This window comes from Papio anubis, chromosome 11 (genome assembly GCF_008728515.1).
Source record: "Papio anubis isolate 15944 chromosome 11, Panubis1.0, whole genome shotgun sequence".
In the NCBI taxonomy this organism is placed as follows: Eukaryota; Metazoa; Chordata; class Mammalia; order Primates; family Cercopithecidae; genus Papio; species Papio anubis.
The window spans coordinates 118,800,294-118,827,340 of record NC_044986.1 but is presented as its reverse complement, the minus strand read 5'-3'; the positions used below and the strand labels follow the sequence as shown (position 1 = coordinate 118,827,340).

The window sequence follows — 27,047 nt, the reverse complement described above, 5'->3', positions numbered from 1 at the left end:
GTCAGAGGAGGGAGCTGTTCTGTTTTTCAGATTTCTGGAAGGGAGAGGCACTTCACCACCAATCCGCATGACCTCACTTCCTTCCACATCGTATGCTTTTCTGACAGATGTGCTCCACATCTTAGATGCTGTATCATCGGCATCTACTACGTAGGCAGATCTGGATGTCCTGTCTCTCTCTCCAGCACTTGGGAGGGAATTCTTTTACCCAACCTCCCTTGCTGCAGCAGAAACATGCAACTAACTTCTCGTCAAGGGGTTCCGAGCAAAAATGGCATTTGTCTCTTGTGAGCCAGAGCAGGTGACTGCCGGTCCGAGACCTCCAACCCTGCTCTTCCCACTCACAACAAACCCTGCAGGAAGGTGCGCAATGACTCCATGGAACAGTGATTTACAGACATTTCCTGCCCAGACCACTGAGATTTTCAAGTGATATGTTGCTGCACTAGAACCCAGTCCTCTCTGTCTAGTATTCGAAATAAGAATTTTGACCCAAATTTTAGAGCTGCTATATCCTTATTAATAGGACTTCAAATCCCAGGAACCAGGCAGTATGTGAGAGCTAGAAATGTCGCACCATTGGTTCCTGAATATTTTCAGGAAGATATTGATCAATTCATCAAAAACCCAGATGAATCTAGAAAACAAAATCCTACCAGAATCAAGGTCTCCATTTCCATTAGCTGAGCTGAGACACTTTTCCAAGGGTGAAGATGAAGGGTCTTGCATATTGGAAGCTGACAAAGTGCTCTCCATGCCTGATGAGCAAGTGTCTCTTCTCTTAATTCATCCTGCAGAAAAAATTACCTAAGAGTAATCAAAAAAAAAAATCAGAGCAGTTTAACCATATTAATTATATTAACTTATTTTTAAATTGTTTAAAAAAAAACTTAACCTTATTCGTGTTGCTACCATTTCATTAAAACTTTCAAGATGCAACGTAACGTTGATCATAGAAAATACCAGAAATAAGTATTCTGGTACACTGAGGCTGGGCGCAGTGGCTCATGCCTGTAATCCCAGCACTTTGGGAGGCCAAGGTGGGCGGATCACTCGAGGTCAGGAGTTCAAGACCACCCTGGCCAACATGGTGAAACCTTGTCTCTACTGAAAATACAAAGATGAGTCAGAAGTGGTGGCAGGCGCCTGCAATTACGGCTACTCGGGAGGCTGAGGCAGGAGAATCGCTTGAACCTGGGAGGCAGAGGTTGCAGTGAGCTGAGATGACACCACTGTACTCCAGCCTGGGTGACAGAGCAAGGCTTCATCTCAAAAAAATTAATTAATTAATTTAAAAGACTAATGAGTACGTCTCTACACAAGGTCAACAAGGTCAACAATAAAGGTCTCACCAGGGCAAAACCATCAGTGTTCTAAAGGTCATTATCACCACTAAGACGGACACATCTTTCACCAACAGAAACTTGCATTTCAGTCTCGATCCACCATGGCAACAGTGGGTAAGACGCTCCCCCCGCCTTGAAGCTATGTAGCAGCAACCTCCACCCCCGTACACAACTTCAGCATCCCACACGCAGGTATTGCAACACGCAGTGCCCTGCCTCGGGAAGAAGTCCTCAGGTGTTACCCATGATCTGTTACCAAAACCAGTGAAAGCATCGATGTTTGTCAATAATGTGCTTTTTCACAAAGTAGAAATGGAGACAAGGCTTTCCCTATGATACCACTGCTATTCCCCACTTGCCTTCTAATAAGATGGCTGGAAAAAGCAGCCACATTAGAGCTGGCTCCCGCAGAACCCTGCTCTCCAACTCCTTTAGGCCAGGGCCCAGGAGACACCGGGAGTATTCGTATCCAACGAGCAGCTATACCTGGCTCTGATGCTCAGACACTGCCCACACGGTGTTTCAAACCCCCATAGCCATATGGTGTTTCTCTCATTCATTCAACGTGCTCTTTCATTTCACACGTAGTTAGAAGTTTAAATAAGCCAACAGGCAGGCAGAGATGAAGAAATAAACGAATATAGCACACCTATATCTACTACCAATGGGATATTTTGTGACTCACATACTGGTAAAACATCTTTTAAAAACCATTTGGAGGTTTTGTCAAAATTGAAGGTTCATGTCAGGTGAGTGGGTAGCCTATCTGCACCTGTCATCTCAGCTACTTGAGAGGCTGAGGCGGGAGGATCATCTGAGCTCAGGAGTTCACGGTCAGCCTAGGCAATATACCGAGACCCCCATCTCTAATTAAACAAAAAACAGAAGGTTCATGAAAGAGCATGTTACTCATTTATGCAACGGTAGAGAAAAAGCTGGAAACTCATGCCAGGAACAAGTAGGAAGAGACAGGAAACGTACCATGTACACAGCACTGAAATGTAATTCAACGTGCATTCAATTATCCACCTGTTGTATTTAACGTACTATACCAGACTCTGTGGCGAGGACAGGAAGCTATTTCTCAATCACAGTACAAAGAAAGAAAATACCTATTTCAGAGTATAAACTATAAAACTACATGGAGTGGGTCGGCAAACAGCAATATAGGCATTTTGCTACTACAAAGTTAAGTTCATGACTAAGCCAAGGGAAAAACAGTGCAACAGAGAAGCCCCCTGCAAATGAGAGATTATCGCTCATTCACTTTCTCAGCACAGGGCCTTATGTCTCCTGAGGCAAAAATGCAGGCACAAGGGTTGAGTCGCAGAAGTCAACATCAGTGATACAAGAAACTTAAACGAGGACTTTCCTGATTCAAAGTGTGAGAGCTATGGGTAAAATGCAGTGTACTAGGTCCTAAACAGTTTCTTCAGCTTGTTTTAAAATCACAGAAAGGCTGGGCGCGGTGGCTCATGCCCGTAATCCCAGCACTTTGGGAGACTGAGGCAGGCGGATCATCTAAGGTCGGGAGTTCAAGACCATCCTGACCAACATGGAGAAATCCCATCTCCACTAAAAATACAAAAGTTAGCCAGGTGTGGTGGCACATGTTTCCAATCCCAGCTACTCGGGAGGCTTAGGCAGGAGAATCGCTTGAACTTGGGAGGTGGAGGCTGCGGTGAGCTGAGATTGTGCCATTGCACTCCAGCCTGGGCAACAAGAGCGAAACTCCATCTCAAAAAAAAAAAAAAAAAAATCACAGAAAGTACAAGTAAGTACCATGCCTGAAGAGCCATGGACATGATGTGCTCACTGTGGCACCATGCGGGGCACCACAGGGTAACCCAATCTTAACCATGGCCCTCTAGATGCATAAATCTAAGGCAGGTAGTGTACGAAAATATGGTATATGCAGAAATGACCTGAACCAAAATACAAACTGGGTTTGCTTTGTTCATAATGAAAATGAAATTTTTTAGACAGTGAAATCCTTTTTCAATAGTTTTTAATAATGAAAATAAAGGTTTTTTTAATTTAAAAAATGCAGTTATCTTATATCCCCAGTGAATCACCTGCAATGTAATGAGTTTAGTTTCCGAAAGCTTAGCTGGAATCAACACTAAATGAAGGAATCTTTTAACAGCTGGAGGGGTTCTAAGATTTTTTGTTGTTGTTAATGGAGGACACTGGTAAACGGAGCAATTTACTATGGAGGCTGGCTACATTTTATCCTGTGGGTACCAGTCTGCTAAAAGAACTCAACCAAGGGTGGACAGAACTGCATTCTTCTACGAGCAATCCTTCCAGATTCCTGTGGTGACAGAGACACAAAAATCTGGACATGGGAACTACCTCTTCCACAACAATGAACCCACTGCATTGGCAGGCGCGGAACTAAACATCACCTAACACCGAACTGCCCTGCTCGCACCTCGTCTCAGAAGGTTCCAGAGATTTTCTCCCACGGGCTGCACACAGCAGAGGAAAGGCTGTCTGCCAGGGCACTCTAAAGTCTTCTGCGCTACACCTGGAGCTTCAGTGGGGAGCAGGACCCCCGGTTCACCTGGGATTGCCCTTTAGCGTGAGACCGCCGAAAATTATCAACAAACCAGTGGCAGGACCAGTTCACCTTTGGATTGCCCGGCATGCAGAGAACAAGCGCTGAGGCACTGTCAACAAACCAGTGGGTAGCAGGACCCCCGGTTCACCTGGATTGCCCGGCATGCAGAGAACAAGCACTGAGGCACTGTCAACAAACCAGTGGCTAGCAGGACCCCGGTTCACCTGGATTGCCCGGCATGCAGAGAACAAGCGCTGAGGCACTGTCAACAAACCAGTGGGTAGCAGGGACCCCAGTTCACCTGGATTGCCCGGCATGGAGAACAAGCACTGAGGCACTCACAATGTTCAGTGGGTAGCAGGACCCCCCCGGCTCACCTGGGATTGCCCGGCATGCAGAGAACAAGCACTGAGGCACTGTCAACAAACCAGTGGGTAGCAGGACCCCCGCTTCACCTGGATTGCCCCGGCATGCAGACAGCAAGCACTGAGGCACTATCAACAAACCAGTGGGTAGCAGGACCCCCAGTTCACCTGGACTGCCTGGCATGCAGACAGCAAGCACTGAGGCACTATCAACAAACCAGTGGGTAGCAGGACCCCCAGTTCACCTGGACTGCCCCGGCATGCAGAGAACAAGCGCTGAGGCACTCTGTCAACAAACTACTTGTTGATAATCAAGTGTGTCCATCCAACCAAATATCCAAACGTCCACTGAGAATGTCCCGAGGGTAACTGGAATATTACAAAGGGTGAGATGCGCACCCTCTACCCCTCACCCCTGCCCCGTGTAAGGAAGTGTGGTTATGAGATTACGGCATCACTTGGTCACTGAGAAACGGACACAACATCACCAACTGCGGAAGCCACAGGTGGCACGGGCTTGGAGAGGGGAGGGCGGCGGCCCACTGTGGAAAGCTCGGCTCTCCCAGCTCTCCCTCCAGTGATCCCTCAGGGAAAATACCGGGAATTCGGAGGGGAGAAGGGTGTGCAACTGAAGGAAAAATGTAGGAACTGAAACACTTGGAGCAAACAAAGGTAAACCAAGGAAGAAAAAGGGAGGAGAAAATGCCAGAACGTACCCAGGAGAAAGGGGCCTTGAAGGCATATGACAAAGCTCCAAAAATGGCGATCATAACAAAACACAGAGCTCCACGACAAGAAGCTTAGAGCTATGGACACAGGAGTACAGCCACGGAGAGGGCACACAGAGAACACCCAAACGAGCCGAGACAGGGAGGAATTCCAGTACGAAAGCCCCTCTCCTTCCAAGCTCTCAGATTTCAAACTTTCACAGATAAGAGCAAAACCACAATCCAGGAAAAAAATAATCAAAAGCGAGCAGTGTTTCACCATCCACACTTCAGCCTGGCCATCTCGGGTCCTGGCCCACGCTCAGCGATGGCTTCCCTGTGCTGTGTGTGTGTGTGTATTTTGTGGGTGTATGCTTACTTTTGAGATGTTTAAAGAACACAATTAACTCCATCTTGTCCAGTAAGTGCAAAAGCAACAACAGCGTCCTAGTGACAAGAGACAGAAGCTAATGATGGGGGAAAACTAAAATTCTGGGTATATGGGCCGGGCAAGCAATCCCAGCGCTTTGGGAGGCCAAGGTGAGCGGATTACTTGAGGCCAGGTGTTTGAGACCAGCCTGGCCAATGTGATGCAACCCGTCTCCACTAAAAATACAAAAATGAGCCTCTAAGGCATGGTGGCACATGCCTGTAATCCCAGCTCTTTGGGAGGCTGAGGCACAAGAATTGCTTGAACCCAGGAGGCAGAGGTTGCAGTGAGCTGAGATCACACCACTGCACTCTAGCCTAGGAGTTGGAGCAAAAAAAAAAAAAAATTATTTGTATGTGTACCCACTGGTCATTGGTTAGGTCATTTGAACTTAAAATGAACAGACTTCTCAGCAGTCTTGGGAACCTAAACCTGTTGGTAAGAAGAGGAGCTTCTGTCCCTCCAAATAGAAGAAATGGAAGTGTTAGCATGGTAAGCACGCATTTACGATTATTTTATTCTACCAACACTTACAGTGATTACTAAGTACTTAATAAACATGCACTTATTTAATCCTCGTACGAACTCTAGGATGTAAGTTATATTACTGTTCCCATCTTACAGATAAGCAACCTAAGGGATGAAGTAACTTGCTCAGCATCCCACAGTTGCTAGTGGTGGAGCTGGGATTTGAACCCACACAGCTGGCTCCAGAACCCATGCCCTAACCAGTCAATCACAGTTCCCTTTCCCCCATTATCCACATTTCCCATAACGCAGCTATGACTTTTATATTTTTTCTTAAACCATCGATTTTTAATAACTGAGCACCTATTATGGGGAAGGGGCAATGAAAAGAAATAATACTAAACTAGGGAGTGGCGGGGACCCCACACAGGGTCAGCTGCCCCGTGAGCACCCAACACTCCTAGACATGGATCATTTTATTCCAAATTAATTCCTCCTGAAAAGCTTCCCTCAAGAGCTTATAGTAAACTTCTCTTACCAAATTCTAACACAATTTTAAACTAATGCCAGACAGATAAGTGCTGATACCATGCAATTTTCTCGTGTATGTATTAATGGAACATCTGATTTACTTATGCCAGACACCACCTTGGGCACGGGGGACAGACATATAAATACCAGTGGATGCCAGCAAGGACAAGTGGCTGCTAAAAGCAAATCTGTCCATCCAACCGCATACACAACCACCAACAAGCCCACCAAGAATGCACCTGGAATCCCACGAAGGACAAGATGCAAATATCAACAAGGATAGGAAAGCGAGCTTGGGTGGGCCGGGGGGTGCATCGAAGTGGAATAGAAAATTAGGAGAAGCTCAAGAGGAAATGCCCAGAGGGTAAGAGGAAACTGAAGGGGTCTGGGCATGGTGGCTCACACCTATAATCCCAGCACTTTGGGAGGCTGAAGCGGGCAGATCACTTGAGGCCAGGAGTTTGAGACCAGCCTGGCCAATGTGGCAAAACTCTGTCTCTACTGAAAACACACACACAAAAAAATTAGCTGGGTATGGTCGTGTGCACCTGTAATCCCAGCTACTCAGGAGGCTGAGGCAGAGGTTGCAGTGAGTTGAGATGGCTCCCACTGCACTCCAGCCTGGGCAACAGAGCAACTCTGTTTCAAAAAAAAAAAAAAAGAGAGGGAATCGAAGGAGCAAAGAGAAGCACAGGCTTCAGAGACTCAGGAAGGTAGGAAAGTCATTAAACACGGAGGAACCAGCAGCAAACAGCGTGGCAGACCCTTGGAAAAAAGTCTAAGGTGACTCAAGGGAGAGCGTGGGAGACAGGACTGTGGAGCAAGCGGTATCATGCCCATTCATCCCCAAGTATGTACTGACCCCCCATTCCACATCAGGCACTGTTCTAGGCACGGGAAGGCATCTGTAACAAAACAAAACAAAAAATTCCTGCCCAGGTAGAGATCTCATCCTAATCGGGAGAAAGAGCCAATGGAGTTTTTTAATTAGTAGATGATATAGCCTGTTAGATGGTGGTAAGTGCTATACGGAAAAAGGAAGCAGAAAAAATCAGGCAAACAAAGGATGATAATTATTAATATAATTATTACTTTTTTTTTTTTTTTTTGAGACAGAGTTTCACTGATGTTCCCCAGGCTGGAGTGCAATGGTGTAATCTCGGCTCACTGCAACCTCCGCCTCCCACGTTCAGGTGATTCTCCTGCCACAGCCTCCTAAGTAGCTGGGATTACAGGTGCACGTGACCATACCCAGCTGATTTTTCCTTCCATTTTTTTTTTTTTTATTTTTTATTTTAGTAGAGACAGAATTTCGTCATGTTGGCCAGGCTGGTCTCGAACTCCTGGCCTCAAGTGATCTGCCCGCCTTGGGCTCCTAAAATGCTGGGATTACAGGCATGAGCCACCGTGCCCGGCCAAAAGGATGATAATTATTTAGGTGACAGTCAGGCAAGACGCCAGGAAGTGATATTTGAACAAAGACTTGGGGTGAGAACAGAGAGGCTGGTTGAGCCCAGGTGAGAAGAGAACGTTTGCCACAGTAAGGGCCTGAGCCCTGCGTATCACTCTGCAGATGGAGTGGACGTGGCGGGGTGTTGTTCCAAGAGGTGAAATGATCAGGTTTGTTTCAGAAGAAGCACTCAGGGAGCCATGGGTGAGATGGATGAATGGGAACAGACTAAAAACATGGAAATGCAGGTGAGGGTCTGAACTAAGACAGTGGAGAAGAAATGAAGGAAACAGGTCCAAGAAGTATTTGAGAGACCCCATCAACAGAACGCCATAGAAATTAAGCTAACAAAATGCAATCTTTTCACAGCACGCAGTCACGCTTCCTAGAATAAATTACTTCACTTTCCACAGCAATTAATGGAAACTACACAGTGTCTGTGGAAAGAGATAATTATTGGGGAAATCTATCAAATATGAGAATAATAACCTACTTCACAGAAATTTCTATTTACATTCAATTGGATTGGGGGGGTGGTTAGAAGGGCAAATCTTGGTAATAACAACTGTTCTACCCATAAGCTTTGCAAAATAGAAACAGGATATTTTTTAAAGGCCTTTTCCTAACTACAATACCCTAACCCCCCAAAAAGGTTATTATTAAAAGAAAGCGTATTTCCTTTTGTTTCTTTTTTTTTTTTTTTTTTGTTTATAAGAGACGGGGTCTCGCTCTTTTGCCCAGGCTGGAGTGCAGTGGCCGGATCTCAGCTCACTGCAAGCTCCGCCTCCCGGGTTTACGCCATTCTCCTGCCTCAGCCTCCCGAGTAGCTGGGACTACAGGCGCCCGCCACCTCGCCCGGCTAGTTTTTTGTATTTTTTTAGTAGAGACGGGGTTTCACCGTGTTAGCCAGGATGGTCTCGATCTCCTGACCTCGTGATCCACCCGTCTCAGCCTCCCAAAGTGCTGGGATTACAGGCTTGAGCCACCGCGCCCGGCCCCTTTTGTTTCTTAAGCTATACGTAATTTCAAGAACAAGGTAAAAGTGTCTATTAATGAAAGTAACATTTTTTTCCAAAGACAATATAAAAAAGATTCAGAAGACTGGGCTTATAAAAGGTAACTTCCTGTTTTAAACAACACACTCGGTGGTTTTGTGCAAAGTTAACTCTACTATAATTGGCTCCTTTTGTCTCTGTTGGACAACAGAATTCTAGTACTGGAACTTCTTACAAGAGTTGTCTTGGACCAGTGAAAAGAACTGAGAGCTCGCAGAGTAAGGGCATAACAAGGCCATTATGTAGCTGTGTGACATAAGCAAATTACTTAACCTCTCTGTTCCTCGAATTTCTCATCAGTTCAATCAGAAGGCTTGATGAGATGGAATCACCCCTTTCAAATCTAAAATTGTATCAATCCAGGTGTTTCTAGGATTCACTGTACATTTTCTGCATTCAGATTATCTGCATTCAGATTATCCCCCTTACAGATTATCTGTTTATATTTGAAGCAAATTTAATACAATAAGCATTATCCCCTCTCAACCCTATCTTTCCTTCTCCTTTCATTTGAGGTATAGTCAAAGAACAGAGTAATGCTAGCACAGGCTAAGCAAAGCTTTGTTAGGAAGAACACGAGTGAGGAAGAACACACATTAGATATTACTCTTCACCTAGCCAAAAGTAACTGGGGGCTCATTATCTATGTTGCACGCATCTAGACCAGCACTGCCTGATCTATACCTGCTTGGTCCAGTACAGTAACCACTAGCCACATGTGGCTACGGTGCACTGGAAATGTATCTAGTACTGTTGAGGACCTGAATTTTAATTTTAATGACCTTGAACTGAACTAGGCACATGTGGGTAGAAGGTGGGCAGCCCAGCGAGACCACTGCACTGGTGAATCATATTTGAGAGCTTGGAACATGTCCTGAACAACCATCAATTCTTGGCTCTCTTAAAAGTTTTAATGTAATAATGTCAAGCTAGTTAAAACTCATGAATTTTTAAATCTAAGAAACTTCAAAAGGAGACTTAACAGTTTCCCCCGAATATTCCACAAATGATTCATGGCAAAATGCCTAACACAGCATAGGTTTTGATTAAATGAGCTGCATTTTTATATCAATGGAAAATGTCAAAGGAGAAACATCTTAGAAACTGTTACGTGTGTCACACAAAGACTATTTGCTTTTTTTCATTCATTTATAAATTCAAGAAAATCATTCCACCTCAAAAATGTAGTCAAGTACCAAGTTTTTCTGTAAAGAAAAGTCCAAAAATATAACTATTAATAAATCGGTTACGTGTCAGTGGCTTATAGACACTTATTAAAAGGGGAAAAGTTTGCTCAAGTCTTATGACTCCTCATTATCCATTTGCCTCTAACTAGACACTACAGAATGGTAATCTGAGACTGTAAAATTTAAATGCATCAAATCAATCATTTTAAATAGAACTCAAGGCCAGGTGCGATGGCTCAGGCCTGTAATCCCAGCACTTTGGGAGGCTGAAGCGGAAGGATCAGTTGAGGTCAGGAATTCGAGACCAGCCTGACCAACATGGTGAAACCCGTCTCCACTAAAAATGCAAAAATTAGCAGGGCTTGGTGGCGTGTGTCTCTAATTCCAGCTACTCAGGAGGCTGAGGCAGGAGAATCACTTGTACCTGTGAGGCTGAGGTTGCAGTGAGCCAAGATCGCACCACCGCACTCCAGCCTGGGCAACAGAGTAAGACTCCAACTCAATAAATAAATAAATAAAACTGAAGAGTGACAATACAAAGACCAACAAGAAAGCCACTGAAAGAGTAGCACAGCAGCCGGGCGCGGTGGCTCACGCCTGTAATCCCAGCACTTTGGGAGGCCAAAGCAGGCAGATCACGAGGTCAGGAGTTCGAGACCAGCCTGACCAACATGGTGAAACCCTATCTCTACTAAAAATAGAAAAAGTAGCCAGGCATGGTGGCACGCGCGTATAACCCCAGCTACTCAGAAGGCTGAGGCAGGAGAATCGCTTGAACCTGGGAGGTGGAGGTTAACCAAGTAGAGTTAACCTGGGAGGTGGAGGTAAACCAAGATAGCGCTACTACACTCCAGCCTGGGCAACAGAGCGAGACTCCGTCTCAAAAAAAAAAAAAAAAGAGTAGCCGAGTGAAAGCTCACATGACTCTGGAAGGCAATGGCAGTGCCACTCGGGGACTTCCCTTACGTCCACCCATGTGGCTGCAAAATTGATTCACTTTGGTAAACAATGTGTCCCACTGTGACTTTTTCAACAACATCTAGTTTTTTCCTTCCTATAAGAGACAGACACGCTCTTGGTAGAAATCTTAAGAAGTAAAATTATAAAGAAAGAAATTAAAATCACTTGTAATGTTAACACTCAGTGATAATCAATTTTATGTTTCTATAGTGTCTCCTGCTGACAGTTTCTCTGTCGATTTTTTGTTTGTTTAGTTCATACAGAATTTGGAATTCGAATCCATTTTTCATTTTGCATTACACAGAGGGAATTTCTCATATCATTAAGATTCTCTGAAAAAGATAACTTGAAATGTTTGTATAATTTTTATTATAAAATGAATAAGGTCATGTATTTACCATGCCTCTGCTGCCGCTCATTAAAGCTGTTTATATTATTTTTTCATCATGATAAGTAGCACTCTAGTCACGACTCTCAGTCAGAAATCCTACATCTCTGATATCTCCTTAATGTAGAATCCCAGAAGTTAAATTATAGGATCAAAAATATAGGGACACAGTGGAGGTTCATGACTCCCCTGAAAACATGCTGTCTAGTCCGCTAGGCTGGTTTACTAGCAAGGCAGGAGAAAACACCTAAACCCTTTACACCTTTTTTCCATTTGATATTCAGAAAATAGTATCCTGGCCAGGTGTGGTGGCTCATGCCTGTGATCCCAACACTTTGGGAGGCCGAGGCGGGTGGATCACTTGAGCTCAGGAGTTCGAGACTAGCCTGGGCAACATGGTGAAACCCAGTCTCTACTAAAAATGCAAAAATTAGCCAGGTGTGGTGGCACATGCCTGTAATCCCAGCTACTCAGGAGGCTAAGGCAGGAGAATCACTTGAACCCAGGAGGCGGAGGTTGCAGTGAGCTGAGACTGCACCACTGCACTCCAGCCTGGACAAAGAGCGAGACTCCATCTCAAAGGAAAGAAAAAAATAGTATCCTGCCAGTGTAATTTGCAATTCACCTGTTGATGCCTCTTTCACTTCCTTCCCATATTTAAACTCTATTGGTATCTGTGATGGATTTTTAAGAGACCTAGATTATTTTTATCTCACCAAACTATTGCAAATATTTTTCCCAGTTTTCCTTTTCGTGGTTTCTTTTGACAAGAGAGAATGTTTTTCTTTTTCAACTTAGTCAGATCTATCAATTTGCTTTATTTCTTCCAAAACTTGTAAAACGTCTTCCCCTAAGATACCAGAAGTCTAACTTTTTTGGGATTTCAAGTTTTACATTCACTGTTTTAACATACAAGGAATTTACACTCATATTTTGTCAGTTGCACCTCTCAGTTCATCCTCCTCACAATTAAATAATCCACTCCTATCTCATTAGATGGTTATATCCTGTCTATCTTGTCTTTTTTTCTTTTTCATTTTTTTGAGACAGAGTCTTGCTGTGTCACCCAGGCTAGAGTGCAGTGGTGTGATATCAGCTCACTCAACCTCCGCCTCCCAGTGCAAGTGATTCTCCTGCCTCAGCCTCCCGAGTAGCCGGGATTACAGGTGCATGTAACCACGCCTGGCTAATTTTTGCATTTTTAGTGGAGACGGCATTTTGCCATGTTGGTCAGGCTGGTCTCGAACTCCTGACCTCGGGTGATCCAACTATCTCAGCCTCCCAAAGTGCTGGGATTACAGGCATGAGCCACCACGCCCATCCTCATATATTACGTTTTTACACACACAGGCTGTTTCAGTTCACCAAACTTTCCTTCAATAAGAAAAGTCGAAGGAACAGAAATGCTGTATACTGTTCACATACCCCTCTAGTTAAACAATGATTAAATTGGGGTCATTTAAGGTAGGTTTGCAAAGGGACAACAGTAATTTTGTTTGCAGTCTCTAATAACTTTGTCGTCCCAGGCATTCTACTGTGAGGAGAACATATCTGAAAGGTAGAAATCACTGTGGCAGAGGCTGCTAACTCCACCACCCCTGCATCTGTCTTCTACTTTGTCTACAGTGAGGAGTAACTGGCTGATCAAAACAACATTGCCTGGCTTTCCTTGTGGTTAGATGAATTCAAGCAACTAAGTTCTGCTAATGGGAGGTGTATAGGATTCACGTGCTCAACTACATGGTTGAGAAGCGGCATGCTTTTGACCTCTGACCCCTAGACCTAGGATCACCCAGCTGACTGTCCCCACGAACAGCGAAGCAGAAGATACAGGGACTTGGTCCTGAGACTGCAAGGCTGTTCTGCCAGCTCCAGGCCACTACATCAGAGGAAAATAAGCCACTCTCTTGTTGATGCCACTCTGACTTTGGGTCGCTGATACACAGCCAATCCCAAATCCTAACAACTATTTCCCAGAAGTATTGTGGTCCCTTTTTTTTTTTTTTTTCTTTAATTTGAGAAAGGGTCTCGCTCTCTCGCCCAGGCTGGAGTGCAGTGGTTCGATCTCAGCTCACTGCCTCCACCTCCTGGGTTCAAGTGATCCTCCCAACTCAGTCTCCCAAGTAGCTGGGATTACAGGGGCATGCCACCATGCTTGGTAGAGACAGCGTTTCACCATGTTGCCCAGGCTGGTCTCAAATTCGTGGGCTGAAGTGATCCACCCACCAGCACACCCAGTGAGATGATTTTTTATATCAGAGTTACCTCCGCATATAATTTTGAAAGCCAAAGTCTATAACGCCTGTGCATCAACACCCAGCCCCTAAAAAACAAACCCAGTCATCTCCTGCCCTTCTCCCGCCTCCCCATCTCCTGCCTGGGGACAACTTTCGCTCTCTCAGCCTATTGTTCCGGCATTCCTCTCCACTCTCTGGGGAACATGCCACTTCCTCGTTCTTCCATATCTGTCATTATTAGGTGATGCCTACTGGTCACGTGACCCCCACCCCCCCAACAACTCCCCAACACGCTCACCCCCCTGGCAGCTCCCACTGCGTCCTTAGGTCTCTGCAAACATGCCAAGAGTGATTACTTCTCCCATTGCACCTGACTTTCCCCATCATGAATAATGGTCTTGTTTATTCCAAGTCCTGAATTTTCTATGTATTTATCACCAATTCAAATCCAAATTTTTCATAAACTGTCTAAAGCACCTGTCCATAAATTGGGGTATATAGGTACTGTATTTATTTCATCTTGAAGTAATGTCTACCGGGGCCTTCTTTTCTGCTATAATCTACACGAACTGCTTCCCCGCCTGGGACACCAGTGTTAGCCAGCAGTCTCGCCTCCCCTCCCTCTATCATATAGAGGGTCGCCTGTCTGCTTCCCTCTTAGTGTCTGGATCCTGATGAAGAAACACACCCTCCAATAGATTCCTAAGAAAGGATTTACGTGGAAACTCTGGATGGGTGGCACGTCTGTAACCTATTTTATTTCACCACTAGTTTAGGTGGGTAGAGAATTCTACGTTGGGCCCGGCACTGTGGCTCATGTCTGTGATCCCAGCACTTTGGGAGGCCGAGGTGGGTGATTACCTGAGGTCAGGAGTTCGAGACCAGTCTGGCCAACATAATGAAATCTCGTCTCTACTAAAAATGCAAAAGTTAGCCCAGCATGGCAGCACACACCTGTAATCCCAGCTACTCGGGAGGCTGAGGGAGGAGACTTCTTTGAACCCGGGAGGCGGAGGCTGTGGTGAGCCGAGATCAGCCCACTCCACTCCAGCCTGGGTGACAGAGCAAGATGCCATCTTGGGAAAAAAAAAAAAAAAAAAAGAATTCTACGTTGGGAAAACATCCTCCCTCAGAATCTTGACGGTTTCCCTCCATGGCCGTCGGGCTTCCATCGCTGAGGTGTCTGATGCTGTCCTAATTAGGGGACTTTTTGACATTCTGAAATCTCACAAGAATGTGCCTGGTGGCACCCTATTGGTGAGTGACTTCTTTCAAGATTGAAATTCAGGTTCTTCAGCTCTAGGATATTTTCTCGAATTATTGCTAATTTCCACATCTCCGTTTTCTCTTTCATTCTAAGGGTCATTCAAATGCTAGACTTCTTTCATTTCCTTAATTTTCCCCTTTACCTTCTATCACTTTATTTTGTTTAATCCACCATCTGGGATATTTCCTCAACTTTCTCTCTAACCCTTCCATTGAGTTTTACATTTTAATTTCTAAAAGCTCTTCTTCCTTTTTTTAATGCTCATAATAGTCTCTGTTTTCATCCTATCCTGCTTGTTACGTGGATGTAAAATTTTCTATTATATCCCTGAGGCTATGAATGTTTTTTAGATTTTCTTCTCTCCTTCACAGACGTTATTTTTCTCTCTGTTAGCTCTGGTGTCTACTTTTATATTACTGCTTCCCTCAGTAGTCCAGTAATTCTTAGATGTTTGCTGATGTTGCAGAGTAGGAAATTAAAAGGCTGACTGGGCCAGGTAAGATGGCTCACACGTGTAATCCCAGCACTTTGGGAGGCCAAGGCAGGCAGATCAGCTGAAGTTAGGAGCTCGAGACCAGCCTGGCCAACATGGTAAAACCCTGCCTCTAATAAAAGTACAAAAATTAGCCAGGCGTGGTGGCGGGCACCTGTAATTCCAGCTACTAGGGAGGCTGAGGCAGGAGAATTGCTTGAACCCGGGAGAGGGAGGTTGTAGTGAACCGAGATTGTGCCACTGCACTACAGCCTGGGCGACAGAGCGTGATTCTGTCTCAAACAAAACAAAACAAAAGGCTGACTGGTATCTCTCGGCACATGGTTGTTAAATAGGGAAATCAATGTATAGAGATTTGGGGTTTCCAGGGAGGAAACCTCAACATTAGTGAGTTTAAGACTTTTCTCTTAGTTTGGTCAAATTACACAGAAAAGGACTTCTCAGTTTCCAGTACAGAAATGCTTACGGTTTCCCGCCTACTGTCCCTGATTTAGAATCGGGCATTCCAAACAGACACAATCCGTTTCTTCCCCAATATTAGGCAAATTTGGCTAGAAGAAAGATCTCCCTCTTAAAATCAAAGCAATAAAGATAAGTCCAGTTCCAATTTCAGCTTTCCAGTTATAAGAGTCCATAAATTCTCTCCTTCCCTTATGCTAATTCTAATAGAGCATTTTCCACTTCAATTTTGTCTTATTAGACACGAGAAATGTAAAACTATCATTGTGCAATTGGAGTCATCCAAACTCAAGTGAAAAAGTGAAACTTGAAACTGTGATAACAAAGCTACATAAGCATTAGAAATCAGTCTCATCTCCATTCATCGAGGCAGGCTCCCCAGGGCTCACTGCTCAGGAAGGACTCACTACAGTGAAAGCCACCAATGACTCAGACCTTCCAAACTGATCTGCCTTCAAGACGTCCAAGAAAATGGCATTTGTGCTAAGTAATAACATACTCAACTTCAGGTTTATCAGTCGGCAAAGGGAAAGGGGTTACAGTTGGTTTTTTGGTTTTTTGGGGTTTTTTTAATGATTCAGAAAAGATAATAATCTCCCAATGAAAATAAAACGTGAAGGTCTAAGCGAAATGCTTGCGAAATTCCAGACGTGCTGTAGCCGCCCTTGAAAATCGCTTAGCACGTCTAAATCACAGAGATAGCTGTCTCATTTCACACTCCAGGAATTTCAAAATGAGCACAGGCATCTATGCCGAGACCTTTCAAAATATTTCAATCAAAAGGGAAAAATCTCAAAGGATTCTGAAAGGAGGTACCACCAAATTTTGAGCCGAAATCTTGGTCTCTGAAAATCACTGCTTCCATGTTCCTAAGAAGCAACACACAACAGCCCAGAATCGCAGCAGTACCAAGAAGAACCGCATCTGTAAACGGCTTTGAAGATGAAAAGCGGTGTTAAGTGCCAAGCGCTATTATCAACGCGAGCTTTCTTCTATTTATACTCGCCCTGTCACCCAGGTCACTCTGCTAATAATACCTAACTAAGTACATCTCTCCCCCACTCTCACCAACCAACTCACAGCCTTTCTAAGAACAGACAGGCCTTGCCTCATCCCATCATCAAGTGAGACGAGCTGATTGTTCGGGGCAGAAGTTCATCGTGTCATCCGCCATATGCTCAGAGCTTGATTTACCTTGATTAGGACAGCAATTTACTCACCATTTTTCAACAAGGCTTACATTGGTTTTCACTCAGAATAGATTGAAATCTGACACAAATTGCTGCCCTGGCATAAAAAAAATGCTAATTTTTAAAATCAGATTCATGCCTCAATACCAGGAAATAAGATCTGTTGGGGATAACAGGCACTCGAGGAGTAAATACCTCCTATTCACACAATAGCATTCGGTGTCTTCTAATTCATGGTTTTTACTGTCACCGCTTAACCTCCCAATCAAACAGCATATATTGCCCCAGAGCATAAGGTGAACAAATCAGTTGTTCAAAAATGGGCATGTGCAAAGGAGAAAAACAACAGGCTTCCAAGTTAGTTGCTCAGGAGAAGAAAACAATCAAAGTGCACCATCTTGAAAGTAGGTTTATTTACTCTTTGCCAACAAATTTTTATTTACTACAAAGAAGGATGAGGTTTTGCAATACCCAGTTAAACACTGCTACAAAACAGGTCTTTGCATCAAGGTACTTCTTGTACCAGAAATTTACACCCAAGCCACAAAAGTCATCCCCATCCTTCGCTAAGCAGAAGACTGAGTTTGGTCACAGGGCCTTTTTTTTTTTTTTAATTTTGGTGGGTACATGGTGTAAATGGGGCCTTATTCAAAATGCAGCAGTTTTAGAATTAGCAGAGATGTAGTCGCACTGGGTTCAAACCTATTGGACAAACCCTACACACAGGATTTCCCTGTCCCTTATAAATATTAAAAGGAATAAATTACAGCATCCCCCCCAAGTTTGCAAAAGAGCTAAGTAAACCTTATATTCCCCAATAGATTTGTGTATTGCATTACATACAAATGCAGATAAGTCATTTTAAGTAGATCTTGTGTTGTCCATACCATCATGAGACTCAAACAGTAAAGAAACTTACAAGGAAGGCTTCTGTAAGTCAGACATGTATGGATAATGCCTAATTAGGGCGTAATTTTCTGGGTGGATTTTATGAACTGATGACTTCAAGCCAAACAAATGCACAGCAATAATGCTTGAGAGGTGCCACGAAGTTCAAAATACCAAAAGAAGTTCTTCTCCCACTGTTAACCAAAATACCAATAATGAAGAGATGAAGAGTCCCAACCCCGTGAAGTTATCAGCCAGCGGGAAACCCTTGCCTGTGGAGCCCTGCATTCTAGTCGGAGATTCCTACAACGGGAGTATATAGACATCTCCTATCCACCAAGGTTTTCGGGTTTTGTTTTTTGTTTTTTGTTTTTTGAGATGGAGTCTAGCTACGTCTATAGCCCAGGCTGGAGTGCGGTGGCACGATCTCAGCTCACTGCAACCTCTGCCTCCTGGGTTCAAGTGATTCTCCTGCCTCAGCCTCCTGAGTAGCTGGGATTATAGGCGTGTGCCACCACACCCAGCCAATTTTTTACTTTTAGTAGAGATGGGATTTCACCATGTTGGCCAGGCTGGTCTCAAACTCCTGACCTCAAGTGATCTGCCTGTCTCAGCCTCCCAAAGTGCTGGGATTACAGGCGTGAGCCACTGCGCCTGGCCTATCCACCAAATTTTATAAATTATATCATTTAAGTGCATGAAGGAAGTTTACCAGAGTCTGCCTGAAAATCATTATGCAAAGTAAATAAAAACACTCTCACTTACTATGGTCAGTAAAGAACTCAAAAAATGTGCAGGACTGGCAGGAGGCCTGCGTCCATACGATAATGTCTTATCAGGCACCAGAATGTGCTCCTGGCCTTTAAGTGCCCCAAGCAACATTGTCCTCAGCTGTAAAAAGAAGGGACTGTCCTAGAAGCTTCCTCACTCTCATCTCCCACTCAAGCATGTCAGGGAAGGTAAGTTTCCACTCACCTTCCTTGTTATAATCAAGAGGATGTGGCAGGAGAAAATAATAGAGCATCCACTAGGATGGAACAGAGACTGAAAGAAGGGAATAGTCACCATGGTCTGAGCCACATCACAAAAGCTTTCATGAAAAAGGTGGATCTGAGCCGGGCCTGGAGACAACTGTGATGTCTGACAAGCCGGAGGAATGGGAGGTTCCTCCAGGCTAAGGGGGAGGCAGGGTGAGCTCTGCCTCTCTGGTCCCAGAGAGTGCACTGGGAAATGGGCAGGAGAACCTGAGAAATATGTAGTGGCCAGTTGACATGTGGCCCTGAGTGCCCAGCTAGCTACTCAAAGACCTAATCTCATCACTTGTCCAAGGCCACTAAAGTTCACAGTGGTAGAGGGAGGAAGAGGGAAGGAGGATTCTTTCTTTCTGCACTTTACAGCTCTCTAGGAAGCACACAGCACAGTTCGGTCAGTTTTAAAGGCAATGAATGACAAGGACCAAATCCCAAGCTTCGCCATAAACACTGTCTGTTACTGTACAAGGGCTATCTCTTTCTCCAAGCAGCAGCGTGCAGGGCTGCGATGGTTATCTCTCATCCCAGGGTTGGCTATCTTTCAATAATCGTCCCACAGAGGGTGCATTAGGGAGAAGGCAAGAAGAGAAAAAAACGCCAAATTGCCCCACAGCTGTCGGCTTCTATGAAGCTGATGGCATCCAGCGGTTGGCATCTCCTCACCTAAAGGCAGGGGGCACAGACTTGGCAGGGATTAGTTCCTCCAGGGCATCAGGCCTCCCAGGCTCTTGAAAGCTGTCAGCTTCAATAGGAAACCCTGGCAGCTGCATTCCGTCGAACTTCTTTTCCTTTTTAATTAGCACAGGGACACGAGAATGCTTCTCAGAAGAGCCTGTCTGGCTTGGGGCCTCCTCTGCTGCCTCTTCCACTCGTCAGAAAAGTCCTCTCCTTGGAAAGCCCCAAGGATCTCACCGGCCACAGAACAAACCTCTCGAAAAGCATCCCCTCCGGCCAGGCGCGGTGGCTCATGCCTGTAATCCCAGCACTTTAGGAGGCTGAGGCGGGCGGATTACCTGAGGTCGGGAGTTCGAGACCAGCCTGGCCAACATGGTGAAACCCCGTCTGCACTAAAACTACAAAAATCAGCCAGGTGTGGTGGCACACGCCTGTAATCCCAGGTACTTGGGAGGCTGAGGCAGGAGAATTGCTTGAGCCCGGGGAAACGGAGGTTGCAATGAGCCGAGATCGTGCCACTGCACTCCAGTCTGGCCGGCAGAGTGAGACTCTCCCCTCCAAAAAGAGCCCGGGTGGTAAGTCTCTTAAGCACACACCTTTTTGCGCACTTGGGACCTTAAAAGCCTCCTTTGCGTTAGGTCAATGGGAAAATTCAGGTTGAGGCTGCAAGTGAGATGAGAAAACACCAAACATGTAGGATACAGACTACACCTCTCAACCATGATATTCATGTTGACTTTCTCTGAGCAAATACATCCAGGTCAAAGGACACACCAGGATTCAACCCACAACTTCCAGCACAGGGAGCTGGAGGAGTCATCTTATACCTCCTGTTTGTTTATAAATATAATTTGTGCTATGAAAGAACAATTGTGATTAAAGTATCTCCACAGGCAGATAAAGTTTAACTTAGGGAATTAAAACCAACGATGAAAGTAATTGACAAAAGAAGGAGGCTGCCCGGAAAGTAAATGTTGCCCTCTGATGTCCTCACGCATATTTATGACCTCTGTCCTCTGGTTCAGACATCGCCAGGGTGATGGGCTCAAGATAAACCCTGATCTTCCTACCCAAAACCTCCTTCCAAAGACTCCTCTTTCCCACTTCTCTGTGCTCAGGAAGGTGAACTCAGTCTCTCCCTGCAGGTACAAATGCAAACACTACCATAATCCAACCTAAATGTTGGCAGTGTGCTTTTCATTCTATGCCCTTGACTTTTTCTGTGGCTAACTCCACAGCATGCTGGTCCATGGACATTTCTCCATGAGTTCCGCACAAGCCATGCATCTCATTCCAACGGAATACCGACTGTAGGCTATTTAGAACGGTCTCCCACGAATGTCTGTCTTTAATTGAAGAACTGCAACCTAAGCCACGTACCAATTGGTACCATTTATATCCGGTGACAGATACAATGCAGACAGGAGACAGAGAGCTCTTGCATCACCAGGGAGTAGTTCTGTTTAGTACACAGGCAAAATGGTGACTACTGAGTATATATACATAAATATATATATAAATATTGATGCATATAAATATATATCTAAATATATAAATATTTATATATAAAAAATACGTATCTAAATATATAACATTTAGATATATAAATATATATATACATATCTAAATTTATATAACATTTAGATATATAAATATATATTTACATATCTAAATTTATATATATATATTTTTTTATATATATATAATTAGATATATATATATAAAGCCCACCCGGAAAGAAATGTCCTTCCCAATCTAGAGATGGGAAAAAAGAAAAGTGACTGCAAACACGAATGCTTCCTCTGCAGTTGTGAAGTGTGTACCTTGTAAAAGAGTCAGAGAGATTTTTCTCTAATAAAAAGATAGTATATTTGTCCCAACGCCAAAAGCTTAAGTAAACATGTCTTCCACCTCTTAAAGCAGGTTTTTAAACTATACTTGTGCCTAGTAAATATTCTATCCTGCCATCCATCGCAGGAAAAATCAAATATAGAGGAGGGTGAAGATGAAAGGGATTAGCCAGGGTCACACCAAAAGTCCTGAACCAGAAATAGGGCTTGCGAATTCCCAGGACTTGGTTCACTCTAACCATCCAACTATGCTTTATTTATAATACCTCAAATTTAGTGCACTTCCTAAAAATAATACCAACTGTGAAAATTCAGCCACTTCAATTTGGCAAAATTTGACTTTTTCCCTGGCCCATTAAAAGAAGTGCAGTTAATTTCCACCAATACAGAGCAAGGGCCTTTGAGTCTCCACCTTCACAGTCCCAGGCCAACAGTACCAGGGAAGGGGTCTAGAAGCAGCTGACAAGACTGAGGAGGCACAAAACGGTGTGTACCTGGGACTCACAAAAAGAGCAGCTGTTGTGTCTGTCTTCAGTTTTCTACATGAAAAGGAAATAATTCAGTAAATGACCAAAAACTGAAGTTCACTCTAAAAGACTGTTCTCTTCAGTGGCCAACACTGTTTGGAAGGGAAAATTCTAGCCTCTTCCGCTAGCTTTCAATAGTGTCTTTTTTTCATTTCTACCAAGGACTTTTATTTAAAACATATTCTTACCTACATTCAGGGGGAGAAAACTGATTTATATTAAAATCAATTATTTTCTAACAAAGATGAAATTTCAGAAATGCAACACTTTTCAAATCTTAAATCGTCAGTTCATATGATAGGAAACAACATTCTGTCCTAACTAAGCATCTGCACTTATACATTTAAAAAAGTAATGTAAGCGTCCTTGAAAAGCTCTGCTCTCCTGCAACCATCTGAACTAAATCCAAAAAGAGAATGATTTAGTCTTACTCCATTTCAAAATTAACTACTAAACACAAACCCTATTAGAATGACCCTGTATAACCTCTCCAAAGACTCAATTTCCAAATCAATGAAATAAATAAAACAACCCCCACCTATAAAAATTAAATAAGTGAATGGTTTAAAGTGCAAGGCGAGACCAGGAATGGTGGCTCACGCCTGTAATCCCAGCACTTTGGGAGGCTGAGGCGGGAGGATCACTTGAGGTCAGTAGTTCAAGACCAGCCTGGCCAACATGGTGAAACCCCATCTCCACTAAAAACATAAAATTAGCTGGGCATGGTGGTGTGCACCTATAGTCCCAGCTACCTGGGAGGCTGAGGTAGGAGAATCACTTGAACCCAGGAGCCAGAGGTTGCAATGAGCTGAGATCGCACCACTGTACTCTAGCCTGGATGACAGAGCCAAAGTCCGTTTCAAAATAAGCCAATAAATAAAAATAAATAAAGTGCTATGCAAGTATCTCACACACAGTAGTAAGCAATCAAGAGGTAGCAGTTACAATCTTAAGACAACATGTAAGACTAGGATTTCAAATAACTCTCTCTCCTGCTGGCTGGCGCTCTGGGCAAGTAACTCAAGCTATCTAAAGTCCGTCTCCTCTGTAAAAGGAGGACAACAAAACTCTCCTAAAATAGATGAAATATAAATATGAAGCAATAAGAAGAGTCGCTGGCCAACAGCAGATATTTAAATAAGCAGCTTTTTTTAATTTTATTTTTAAAAGTATTGGAAGAACTGGATTGGAATGCTTGTAACACAAACAAATGATACATGCTTGAGGTGATGGATCCCAATGACTCTGATTTGCTCATCCCACACTGTACGCTTGTATCAAAATATCACATGCACTCCATACACATGTACCATTAGTATGTATCCATAAAAGCTTTCTAAAAATCTAAAAATATTTTTAAATAAAGAGTATTTGGAGTAAAGAGGTAATTTCACATCAGATTAATTCACAATCCTTTCACTGCTAAATCTCTAGACCGACAATCCAAATGTCCCATTCCTTGTAGGTGCTCATTTAAGTTATATTTAAAACAAGACTTTGTAGGAACTTAGAGTTGGAATTTCACACTCTTGTATCATTCCTTAAAGTGATTCCATTCATATATTACTGTTGATTGAAATGGAGGGGAAAAAAACAACTTGCCAAGTTTGGCAGAAAGCAGGGAAGGCATACCTTAACATCTGTTTATAAGACATCTTTTTCTTGGCCAATAAAACTACAGGGAAAAATTCACAAGATGAAAGCCTGCCCCTTCTCCCACACGTCCCACACCTCCATACACTTCTTGTCTCATCACAGTTGCTAACGTTATTTGTCCTACTTTGCAGAAGTCACCAAATGCTTTAGGCAAGCCCTGGATCTATCAAAATGTGTCATTTTTGCTTCTCAGAAAATGAGAAAGGAATGAAACAGAGAAACACAATGGATTCTTTCTTTAATCAATGTCAAAAACACACATGAATGGAAGCCTAGACGTGCCATCTCATCAATAACGTGAGGGACCCTAACCATCAGCGCATGGTTGACATATGATCACTTTTGCTTTTTAAAATTTACTACAGGCCAACCAGATGGGAAGTGTTAAGGTGGCATCTTTTCAACAGCACAGTGATGAACTGATCATGCAAAACCAATCCTGAAGGATTTTACTTGGAAACCTTACATGAATCATGTGACACATTCTTTCTTATACTGAAAGTTCTAAGCAGACTATCTTCCCTTCCTTACAACACAGTTTTGTAAACATCTTATTTACACTTGACTTAAACGCAGCCAACACTTGTTTTAGCCGACAAGAGTATTTTTCTTAGGAATTGTCCCAGAAACTTTTAGTCTAACAAAGAGAGGAAGTACTGCCCAGCGGCCAAACCTAAACCCTAGGAACGAAAAACCTTGAACTTCAGAGTGGACGCTCTCACTCACTTGCTGGCAACCAGAAGGCTGCAGTCATCATCCATATCATAAACACAGACCCAGGAGGTCCAAGCACCCTCCTGTCTGGAATGGTGGGGTACACTGTGCTATCTGGAAGAGTCTCTTTGAGCTTGGAAATCATTAGAACAAGATGACGTCAGGTGTTTCCTCACTGCTTGTATTCAAAGGCACACTGCTCTAACCCAGTCCATACCTTTATGGGGTTATGTGGGAAGGCCACATACGTATAAGCCTCCATCTTCTCTATGCTTCACCTTTTCCAGAACACAAATGAAAACATGACCCCATGTGGAGCTTACCTCACTTAACAACAGTACTTTACTCAGCAGCAGGGCCCACAGCGCAGCTGCTGCCTTCACAAGCACAGTTGCGCATGGATGTTACCTAAGGCCAGTCATGTTTTCACCATCCTTTGGGGAACATGAGTATGAACGATGAATCTCTTGGGCCTGTCTGCATAGATGTACTGAATCACAGATGTATTTTTCCCAGATAGAAGCACAGAGATCTTTGAGTGAGATTCCAGGCCAGCACCTTTATTTTGTAGATAAGGAGGTTGAGGCTGAGAAAGGTGACTCACTTGTCCCAGATCCCACAGCTGAACAGAACCATCTCCACCTAGACACTGGGCCTGATTACTCACCCCACCCCCCCCACCCCCCACCCCCCCCCCCCCCCCTTACCAGCTAGTGTCCACAGATCCTGGATCACCAAACTGAATACACACATTGACTTCCTGGTTTGTTGTGATATATAATTTCCCAACATCTTTTTTTTTTTTTTTTTTTTAATTTGTAGGATGGGGGCAATAAGTTGCTGCTGAGGTAACATAGATGTGAGAATGGTTAGAAAAACCACAAAATGCATCCTGAATTACAGGTCCCAATGTCATTTTGGTACAAAAATGTTTATGAGTTCTTACTTTAGAGCACGGTAAAATTTCCTTCTGACCACTGCACCCATGAACCTCAAAAGTTCAGAGTAATAAAATACAAAGAGAGAAATGTCCAACCCAAGTATACTAGAACTGTAGGTCATTCAAATCCCACAGTGAACTCTTTCTGTTCAAATTATTTAAAAAAAAAAAAAAAAAGAAAAGAAAACTCTGATAATCTGACAAAAATTTTTAGGCATAAGTGTAGGGCCTGGAGAGAGTAAATTTCCTTTATGCACTTTTTATATCCCCAAAACATCGTGTATCAATAAAATGGAACCTCATTTTCTTACTATTCAAAGCAATGCTTCCATCACTCACTATTTCCTGTCAAATGTGGGAGTCCTTTGGGGGCAGTGTTGAAAAAAAAAAAAATGCCACCTTACCTAGAGTGGGCAGCAATGGAAAATGGACACATGTTTAGTACTCCCAGGAAAGCTTTATGATGAAAACAAAACAGGGAAGAGTCAGGAACCTTTTCTGGCTTTTTTAAAGTCTTGACTTTAAGTCAAGAATCGTGAAGCCAGTTATTTATAACAAGCAATGTTTAAAAAAAAAAAAAAAAGTCTATAATGTCTGCAAGAACACAGGAAGAGGAAAAACTCTGCGATGTATTACTCCCATCATTACTGAAACGCATCTGCCAGCAGGACCTGCTGTTTGAGGTTCAGGATGGATGTATCCCAAGGGGAAATGAGAAACAGTTCCCGCCTCAGAGGCCTCCACCGGCACTTCTAGAGCAACACACATCAAAACAGAGTGGTTGACCACTCTCTATTCCAGGATGGGGGTTGCCAGACCCCCTGCCGCGGGACAGCGTTCTGCACTAGCCCAGGAATGGATCCTGCAAACAGTAAACTCTTTGGTGGGGACCTGGACGGTTGGCAGAGGGGGGACATGCCTGGGTGTCTCCCACTCTCTTGCAGGCAGGCAGCTTGGTCCCAGCGAGAGCAAAGATAAGATCTGAGAGAGTATTTATTTATGGAAGGGAGAAAGCAGAGTGTGTGCAAATTTAATGCTTAGTAGGGAAAAAGTAGCAGACCTCGTATCTTCAGGGAGGGCCTAGGGAACAATTCCTTCTGAGCAACAAGGCTTCTCCCCTCCCCCAACCCACTTACCCCTCAACTCCCTCCCCACCCCCAACAGCCTCCCCAGGAAACGAGGCCACATTTAAGTCTGTTTTTTCCTTTTCTGCGACCTGGTGGAACCTCGGTCCATTCCCTTGGTGCAGACACGCTAGTGGGTCTCCCAGTTCCCTTCTCTATGGTGCAAGAGTGGCGGGGGGACGGAGAGTGGCGGGCAGCCGCAACAGAGCCAGATCCAAGAGGGGTCGGCCTCGTCTAAACTGGTTTCCCACCAATGGCCTCGGATCAGCCGCGGCTGCGCCGCGGGAACCCTCAGGACGCGGCTGGGGTTGGCGCGCGAGGCCCTGGAACCCCAAACCCGGCTCGGTTCGGCAAGGTTCAGGGAAACAAGGCAGAGAACGCTGGGATGGGCGAGAAGTCGGGCGGCCGATCGTCAGGGTCACGAGCCTCGCCCTGCCTTCTCGGAATCCCAACTTTAAAAGCCCAAAGATCCTGAAAATTCCGAAAGCGAAACTGCGAGCTGGTCTCCAGAAGTTTGGGAACGGTCTCCCAGGCTTTCCGGCCTCG

General features: G+C 44.2%; 1 protein-coding gene across 3 annotated transcripts in view; it reads right to left on the bottom strand.

The window, feature by feature from the left end:
- Window positions 1-27,047, bottom strand: part of SFMBT2 (Scm like with four mbt domains 2) — a 254,395-nt gene that overhangs the window by 224,159 nt on the left and 3,189 nt on the right. For 2 of the 3 annotated variants that reach the window (XM_021943027.2, XM_021943028.2), the window contains exon 2: window positions 657-807. In XM_021943027.2, the coding sequence (XP_021798719.1) occupies window positions 657-756 (100 nt within the window). In that variant the 5' untranslated portion in view covers window positions 757-807. The remainder of the gene's footprint in view (window positions 1-656; window positions 808-27,047) is intronic. The other variant, XM_009213935.4, reaches the window with a different exon arrangement.